The sequence below is a fragment of the Xyrauchen texanus genome, chromosome 2 (assembly GCF_025860055.1).
Source record: "Xyrauchen texanus isolate HMW12.3.18 chromosome 2, RBS_HiC_50CHRs, whole genome shotgun sequence".
Classification (NCBI taxonomy): Eukaryota; Metazoa; Chordata; class Actinopteri; order Cypriniformes; family Catostomidae; genus Xyrauchen; species Xyrauchen texanus.
The window spans coordinates 6,475,084-6,484,933 of record NC_068277.1 but is presented as its reverse complement, the minus strand read 5'-3'; the positions used below and the strand labels follow the sequence as shown (position 1 = coordinate 6,484,933).

The window sequence follows — 9,850 nt, the reverse complement described above, 5'->3', positions numbered from 1 at the left end:
TTGTCTCGCATAACCTGAATTGTCTTTTGGTGCCCGTAGAAGAGTATGTCAACTGTTTAAGAACTAGCATTAAAAACTACATTAGGAACCCCATAAAGTTTCAAGGAAATTGATACCGAAATGAAAAAACACAACTCATAAATGAAATTCAACAATGATCGTCAATGTTTTAAAAGACTGCTGTAAGTCATTTTGAGGCAAGATCTGTTGAGGTTGGTATTGCACAACCGTATTGCCATTTGGCGACCCCTAACATACCTGTAGTAAGACATAGGTCAACTATCTTAAAGACCTTTCAATATATATATATATACACATTTATAATCAAGTGATGGAGTGGTGGTGGTGTAGTGGGCTAAAGCACATAACTGGTAATCAGAAGGTTGCTGGTTCAATCCCCACAGCCACCACCATTGTGTCCTTGAGCAAGACACTTAACTCCAGGTTGCTCCGGGGGGATTGTCCCTGTAAAACTGTGAAAAGTTATTTAATTAATATCTAATATATATATATATATATATAAATAAAAGGAAACCCTCTTTAATACAACCAGAGTTGTAATACTTGATTACTTGTGTTTGAAATCTGGTGGTAAAACGGTAGCAGAAGTAACAGAGTGAAGTCCAGTCGAATGTTTCTCTTGGCTTGTCTCTTGTGGCCCCTACAGAGCCCAGGGGCCCAATAAGCATCCATCTGCAGACAGCCCACTCCAGCACGCTTCAGTGGGCATCCTTGCAGGCCGGGGTATTTGTGTGTGTGTTTGTGCACTCCTGTGTGTCTGACTTGAGATGCAGACATTCTATCTTTCCAGAGCCTTAGGGAGTAAAACCCTCCCTCGCAAACACAAAAAAACAATCTTCAACCCGCTCTCATCAGAGTTATCTCCAAATGCAATCATTTCTTTCTTTTCCTCTCTGCTGTGCTTCCTTTAGAGCAGTGGTTCCTTTGTAACGCCACGGTCCCCCATTATCAAAGTCAATATTGATAATACCATTCTGCCAATACTTTAAAATGATGAATCACGATTAAAGGGATAGTTCACCCAAAAATGAAAACTCTCTCATCATTTACTCACCCTCATGTCATCCCAGATGTATATGACTTTCTTTCTTCTGATGAACACAAACACAGATTTTGAGCTGTATATCTCAGCTCTGTAGGTCCATACAATGCAAGTGGATGGTGGCTAGACCTTTGAACGGTGAACTGTTCTTTAAATATCTGCTTGGTTATCTCTAAAGTGCATTTGAATTTGATCTGTATCATGGTGCGAAGGAAGCCGATCTGAAACCCAGAGTGTCTCCCCTCCTGTCCGGAGTGTTTGTGACTTTGGAAGTTATTGTGTAGAAATTAACTTACAGTGCCGCAGTTCCCCAGTAATAAATCACCACAATTACTCCGAGTGTCAGCAGCAGCACCGAGCCAGAAAGCTTGCAACAGAACTGAGCTCGAGCTGTCCAGAGAGAAAGACTGACAGAAACACTGACGGACGGACTCCCCCAGACGGGGCCCCGCCAGCACTGGGAGGAGGCTTGAGAAGATTCGGAGGTAAAAGAGATGGTGAATGAACAGAGGACACCAAGCAGGAAAAAGAGAGCACTTCATCTCTCCCTCCCCCTGCAATGCCTGCAGTCACCAGAGAGCTGATTAAGAGAGCAGCTCTATCGATCTCAGGCCTGGCAGTGAAGGATGGATGTGCTGGATGGGCTGTGAGATGGGGTGACAGGAGACTCTAAAGCAGTCGTTCTCAACCAGGACCCACTGGGGGGCCTCAGTAAACTTTGGCAAACGGTCTAAAAATTATTTAAAATAAATATTGTTTTACTGAATAACAAATTTTTATAATTAAGTAATTAATTTTATTCATAATTCAAATATACTAAGGGGGTGATTCACTAAGAATAAATAGCGGCCAGTAAAAAGCGACCAATTAAATCAAATCATTATTTAAGTATTTTGCACGCACAATTTCGATTCGCAGCCCACGGTCACATTTTTACAGAGTAAAATTAATTATCAAATGAAAAAATATTTATTTTAATTCATAAAAAAATTCTACTTAATGCATTATTTTTATCAAATGAAGAGCTGCACAACAGAACATCCCTGATGTGAGATATTGCTTTAATATTTTAATATTATTAATTACAGTAAACATTACATTACGATACAGTAGTAATACATTGTTGTCTTTGTTCCTCATTTCAAGTCTCTATTTTAACTGAGCTTTTATTTTGCCGTTTCTGTGCGTTTTTGATGGTAGTTTGTCACCTCCTGATCTGCAGTTCGCTAAACGTCCCAGTGTGATTATTAAACCCCAAAATGCTGTGATTTAGTTAAATAAATATGTGCCGTGCTCTTTCAACTAAACCCGCGTAAGTGCGCGTGTGATGCTTATGATATGCAGTGTTGTCAATGTACAGTATAAGCAGCCGGCTTCACACATTTTGATGCATGCAGAACATGCAGATTATTATTTATTTTTATATTTATTCATTTATTTTATTTTCTCCCCAGTTTGGAATGCCCAATTCCCAATGCGCTTGAGGTCTTCGTGTTGGCGCCCCAATCTGAATGGCGGAGGACGAATCTCAGCTGCCTCTGCGTCTGAGACCGTCAATCCACATCTTATCATGTGGCTTGTTATAGGAGTGGTGGTGGCGTAGTCGGCTAAAGCACATAACTGGTAATCAGAAGGTCGCTGGTTCGATCCCCACAGCCACCACCATTGTGTCCTTGAGCAAGACACTTAACTCCAGGTTGCTCCGGGGGGGATTGTCTCTGTAATAAGTGCACTGTAAGTCGCTTTGGATAAAAGCATCTGCCAAATGTAAATGTAAATGGCTTGTTGAGCGCGTAACCGCAGAGACCTAATGCATGCGGAGACTCAAGCTATTCTCCACGCACAACTCGCCATGCGCCCCACCGAGAGCGAGAACGACATTATAGCGACCACGAGGAGGTTAAGTGACTCTACCCACCCTAGCAACCGGGCCAATTGGTTGCTTAAAAAGCGCACACACACGCGTGCACACACACGCGTGCACACACACACACACACACACACACACACACACACACAGAAACACTTGATAGCTCATGAAAATAAGCACTGATCTAAACATATTTTATTTCAAAATGCATTTCATTACAAAAATATTTCATTTCTTCATTTTAAATATAATGTTTTCAACATTTTTAGGGCAAAAATTTGTACATCAATTGTTACATTACAGTTGTATTCACTAATAATAACTTTGACATTTAAAACAAGCACATTTTATCGTTCATGCAAAATGAAGGTGAAATAAGGTGCCACAATATCAAACTGTGATTATAAACTTGTGAAGTCATCAAGTCTTTGCATTGTAGAGAAGGTCTAATCCAAACACTGCCCTCTACTGGATAGTGAGTAGACACACTTCGCAATCTGAAACAACTGATCCGGACGCAACTCTCAAGTCTGTGGCTGTTTCCCAAACTTTCCGAACACTGATCTCAGATCAAAGCGGGGTGGGGAAGAACTGGCGTAGCAGGTCCTTCTTATTGACTTTTCCCATCTGGTTTCGTGGCATTTCTTCCACCATGATCAGCTCTGTGGGAATGGTGTATGGAGCCATGTGCTTTCTGAGAGGGGAACAGAAAGGAGAACAACTTAAGCAGGCTGTGCAATGTGCAATTTTTGCAGTTGTTTCCATTTCTTGCTAGTCATACTAGAGTTGGGGTACTCGAGTTTGGTCTTGAGTCTTGGTCACGAGTCCAATGTTAATGGACTTGTCACAGACGCGGATGCATTTTTACTCTGACTTGTCTCGGACTCGAGCCTTTGGGAATCACATTCGTGATGCAATGATATAAATACATAAATAAATAACGAAACAGAAATTAATTAACATATCTCTGTCTGCATGCAGCTGTATTAGCCCCTGACGTCGTAGGCATAGCCAGAGTTGTTACACTGCAAACATACGCACACACGCACACTCATCTGCCAACCAATGCACTTGAACGTTACTACAGGCACTACTGTATAACATGGACTACTGAAATGGCTGGCAAGAGGAAAACATAAGGACGGGTGTGTATCCAATGTAATAGAAACTAAACAAGGCTGTTTCACACGTCACGGGACCTGACAACTAGTAAAATTGCGTGTGGCGTTTGTGCAGCCTTCCTTGAGTCAAGTCATCCACATCATGTCTCACACAGTTTACTAAAAACAGGTTATTGAAATAAAAATCGTATTAATATGGGATATAAAGTAATTTAGGCATAATGTATCTACACATGTAGGGTTCTGTAGTCCCTTGTGGTCCATAACTTGAACTGGTCCATAATAGCTTGATGAATTAACTGTGTACCTTTTCTAACTGTGTCGTTATTGCTAAAGCAGACAGCAACTCTAACAGATAAACAGCACCGATTTATTATTGATTGACTATTTTCAAAGCATTGACGAGCTGCTTCAAATACATTCTTATACAGCATTTGTCCAACATTCACGACTGTGGCGGGGCCGGGTCGTGATCCTACACACCCGGTCCCATATTAGGCTAATTAAGCCACCATGAGGGATAAAGATTGACTGCAGAGGATCAGCTGGACGTGCCTGAAACACCTCCCTAGGGAGGCGGCCAGGGGGTATCCTTACCAGATGCCCAAACCACCTCAACTGACTCCTTTCGACGCAAAGGATCAGTGGCTCTACTCCGAGCACCTCACGGATGACTGAGCTCCTCACCCTATCTCTAAGGGAGAAGCCCGCCATCCTTCTGAGGAACCCCATTTTGGCTGCTTGTACTCGTGACCTAGTTCTTTCGGTCATGACCCAGCCTTCATGACCATAGGTGAGGGTAGGAATGAAAATTGACCGGTAGATCTAGAGCTTTGCCTTCAGGCTCAGCTCTCTTTTCGTGACAACGGTGAGATAGAGCGAGTGCAATACCGCCCCCGCTGCCCCGATTCTCCGGCCAACCTCCCGCTCCATTGTCCTCTCACTCGTGAACAAGACCCCGAGGTACTTTAACTCCTTCACTTGGGGCAATACCTTCTTCCCTACTCGGAGTACGCGCTCCATTAGTTTTGTTACATTTTTGGTTTATAATTTAATTATAGACTATAAAATAAACATATTATTCGATGACAGAGTTTGTGTATGAAGCTAAACTTCATGTTATAAGATGAATTTAGTTGGTTATGATGTTTTATTGTAAACCACCAGATAACTTATGCACGTCTTTTATTAGCCTATACCTCTGACGCTTTTGAAGGACAATTCTGTTACATTCATGACTCAAAATATTATTCTCAGTGCTTTTGCGGTTAAAGAAGAGCTCAATGAAATGTTCTTTGGTTGGTATTTAAAGATTTCAGACTGATTGCAGAACAAAGTGGCTGCCGCTCATGCAAATATCAATTATTATAATTTTTTTTATCTTCTGCGGTAGCTGCTGCGAGACGCACATGGACGCATCAGGGATTTAGGTTCATGAGCAGCACGCAGAACTGTCCTGCATTGTGTGGTTTCCCGCAAATTAATTAGAAAATCATCTCCGTGACGACATGGCCCTAATATAATCAGTGGGCTTTTCTGCTGTTTTTGGATGTAGTGTTTGCAGTCAAATCATGTGATGTAAATTCTCAGCGAGTGCTAATTAAGACTGTGTTGACTCATTGTACATACTGTATTTTCCCAAATCAGTCGGCAGATAGAGAAAAAAAAGATTCAGAAAGATATCTCAGTATAGACTATTTATAGGGATCATTTTAAATAAAACTAAATTAAATTTGAAATAATAACTGGTTGTAATGACTAACGCAGCTTTCACTTTCTTTAGTCTATGTTTGAGTGGAGGGAAAAGTTTAAAGTAATGCAACAGAGGTGTTTTTGTTACATTTATATTGGCAAACAGTTTTTCTTAGTTGTGAAGTTTAAAATAAGCTTCAAATATTGATGTTGAGGTTACGGTTACAATTTGAATTCAGATTAATGAACAGATCCATTCAGACTTGAACTCGACTCGGCCTGTTATGGACTCAGTCTTGAGTCCGACATGGCCCCTTTTGGACTCGGACTCAACATGTACTCGATTGTTTAAAGACTCGACTTGACTCGACTGTACTAAGGTGGACTCAAACCCAACGTTAAGTCAAACTGTACGATATGACCCTGATAAGATCTTCGGTAAAGTCTACAAAAGAGGAACCTTCAAGCATCTATGTCATTAAACTAGATATGTTATTATTCCGGTGGCTAGCTATAGATATAGCAACTATATACAGTGGCAAGAAAAATAATGGGAAATCTTTGGAATGACCTGCATTTATGTATAAAGTTGTCTTAAAATTTACAATAATGAACAAACACAATCAGTTTTAACTAATAACACACAAATTACTGTATTTTTCTTGTACATATAGAATACACCATTAAAACATTCACAGTGTTGGTTAGAAAAAGTATTTGAACCACTAGACTAATGACGTCAACAAAGGCTAATTCGAGTCAGGAGTTGGCAAACCTGGCATCCAATTAATGAAATGAGATTGGAGGTGTGGGTTAGAGCTACTCTGACTTATAAAAAGCACTCGACTATTTTGAGTCCGCTATTCACAAGAAGCATCTGCTGACGTGGACCATGCCTCGCACAAAAAAGTGATGAGAAGATCTACGATCAAGAATTGTTGCATGGCAAAAGGCTTAAAAGGAATCATTGGAACTGGTTAACATCTCTGTTCATGAGTTTACTATATGGAAAACATTAAACAGGCACGGTGTGCATGGCAGGACACCACGAAGGAAGCCGCTGCTTTCCAACAAATACATTTCTGCGCATCTTAAGTTTGCCAAAGACCAACTGGATACTACACAATGCTAATGGGAAAATGTCTGTCTGTCCATGGAGCATGCATGGAGTAAAAAGGCCCAAAGGCCAAAAACATGAAAAAATCATCCCAACGGTAGAGGGAGCATCATGATTTGGGGCTGCTGCTTTGCCATCGTCGAGCGAAACATTAATTAATTCCCAAGTTTATCAAGATATCCTACAGGATAATGTCAGGGTGGCTGTGCACCATCTGAAGCTCAGTAGAACTTTGGGAATCTAAGTAAATCCACTACAGAATGGCTTCATAAAAGAAAATCCTCCTTTTGGAGTGGCCCAGTCAGAGCCCAGACCTTAACCCAATAGAGATGCTGTGGAATGACCTCAAGAGAACCGTTCACAGCAGACATCCTAATGATATGGCTGAGCTGATGCAGTTCTGTAAGGAAGAACGGTCCAAAATTCCTTCTGAACATCGTGCAGGTCTGATCCGCAGCTACCGGAAACACTTAGTTGAGATGGTTGCTTTCAAAGGAGGATCGAGCAGTTATTAAATCTGTGTGCATATTTCATGCATGAATGTTGAATTGTGCTTTATGGTCATGATGCCTGTACAGCCAATCTTTAATGCAAACACTGTTATGTCTCAAGTGAATACAAATAGGTGCAACAAAAATCAGATGTGTTAAAATATCGGATCTGTGCATTAGACATCGAGTGTAAATGAAGTCTAAGGGGGCTTTCACACTTGGTCTGGTTTCACACTCACTTGATTCTATCGGACCCCGGTCCATTTGCGTTCATCTTACGTCACCACGAACACAACGCGACTTAGTTTTTTTGGTTATATTGGTGCCATTATGCACAGCAGAGTGAACGACAACTGCGTATATGTGCGCTTCATGGCGTAACTCATCAGATGTCCAGGCGAAGGCGGCTTGTTGCTGCTCACAAACGCTGTTTTTTTTGAGGAAACGGCTGATTGCAAGGAACTTAGTTCCATCTTTGTTTACACTGCACTCTTACTCACACTCGTGTCCAAGGTGAAGTTATCGCCACTGTCATCTCCTATTATACCCTATATTTATAATCTATAATAGTATTTATAAGGTGTATAGATGAATGGATGGACGGACAGACAGACTTTATAGTGTTGATTGTACTTGTTTGTCATTGAAGTGTCATTACTTTTTTGGGACTTTCAGGAACGTGTGGATCCTAGTGTGTTGTCGAAACGAATGATGTCGTCGTTGGCTAAAACACATGCGCAGGTTACTTCCTGAATGAGTGCGCACCCGAGTCAGAGTTGCATTCACATTCATATGAACCGCGCTACAGTTCCATTGCAACTGAACTCAGACCACCTCCTACAGGTAGACTCGGGTTTGGTCCCGTGGTGTGCACCCCGGTCCGTATGACATCTTTCACATTACCAATTTTCATGCGAACCGTGCTCTGTTTTGACCAAAGCTACCAGTGTGAAAGCACCCTATTATCCCTGCCGCTGTCTATTATATTGTTAACATTAATCAAACAACTATAATATTACAAATATTTTTTTTTATCATTATGCCTATTAATAATAACTCAATAAAAATTAAAACATGAAGCAATGAAGTTAACTTCATTGAGAGACACTTTAAGGGCAACATGCCATAGTTTTAGATTTAATCTTAATATTTAGATTAATATGTAACTCTTTTTAAATAAAGGAGTGTTTAATAGCAATAATCATTTTTGTCAAGAATCGTAGAAATTCATTGGAATTGCAACCGATTACTGAAATATTAAGATTTTACAGAATAAATATTCCCACATATTTTCTAGGAAGGGGGTCCCTCATAATGGCATTGGGGGTTCTCAAATATAATAAAAAAATAAAAAATAAAAAAAATTAAAAAAAATATGAAAAAAATAAAATAAATTCAAACCCCTGGCATAGAGTAGGATTTTTGCATTAGAGGTCCAAGTTTGTAATTTTGTTTTTTAAAATAAAATTTGTACATTCTACAAATCTGTGTATGTAACGGCAAAATCATATAGTGTGTATTTAATGTGTAACTCTGGGACAGGTAGGAAATAAAGATGTGTTATAGTTTAACATTTCCTGTTGATTCATTTGGAACATGTGGCAAAATGTCTTCAGGCTAAGGAAAGATTTTAATGACTTGCAGATGTGAGACATCACAAGTGATGTACACACACATACACAAATACATTTACACAAGAAACATAAAATGTAAACACTTCCTGCATACCTTTAACTCGGCTCTCTATATTGGAATTTCTGTAATGTTTTATAAAACGCTGCTAGATATGTTGTGTGTATGGGGAGAGATTTCTGTATTAGACTATATTTCCTTTTACACAAGTCCCTTACAGCAAGGTGTCTTATTAATGCTCCCTCTTTTCTTGCACTCTTAAAAATCCACTTATGCTCTTCACTCTAGCCGCATTCTCTTTGCATGCGAGTCTGTGTGCAATGCTTGTGTCACTTCCAGCTCATCATATCCTGCCTCTCGACTCCTTATGACATATACAGAATGATGGATATGCAGGATGACAGCTACTGTTACACACTGTGTAGTGAGCATCTCTCTCTCTCTCTCCTTCTCCATGCATCCTGCTCTTCTCTGGGCTGTGCTGGTGGGTAAAGGGACAGGTCAGGGGGATGGCCGCTAAACACACACGCACACACACAGCATCACACAATCACCAACACCCCCACACCATATGAAGCTCACACATACAGGGAAAGAGCAAGCTCTGAGCTACTTCCTGTAAAGGGACATGTGTCTTCTGACAGTGTGCATGGGGGCAAAAAATGCAAAAGTGACATTTAGAAAAACAAAGAGAATGAGAAAGAAAATAAACAGGCCAATTGCTCAATACAAGACACAGTTGTCACCCTGCACACATTTAAAGATCACAATGTCCCAGCCCTTCTCCCACCCAACATTTATGTTGTTGCAGCTTGCTCTTTAACAAATACTTCTACATGGATTTGTGGTCATTGCTATATATAC

At 40.4% G+C, this 9,850-nt stretch overlaps 1 protein-coding gene across 2 annotated transcripts in view; it reads right to left on the bottom strand.

The window, feature by feature from the left end:
- Window positions 1–3,118: 3,118 nt before the first annotated feature.
- Window positions 3,119–9,850, bottom strand: part of acsf3 (acyl-CoA synthetase family member 3) — a 66,216-nt gene continuing 59,484 nt past the window's right edge. For both annotated transcript variants that reach the window (XM_052092377.1, XM_052092385.1), the window contains one exon: window positions 3,119–3,627. In XM_052092377.1, the coding sequence (XP_051948337.1) occupies window positions 3,504–3,627 (124 nt within the window). In that variant the 3' untranslated portion in view covers window positions 3,119–3,503. The remainder of the gene's footprint in view (window positions 3,628–9,850) is intronic.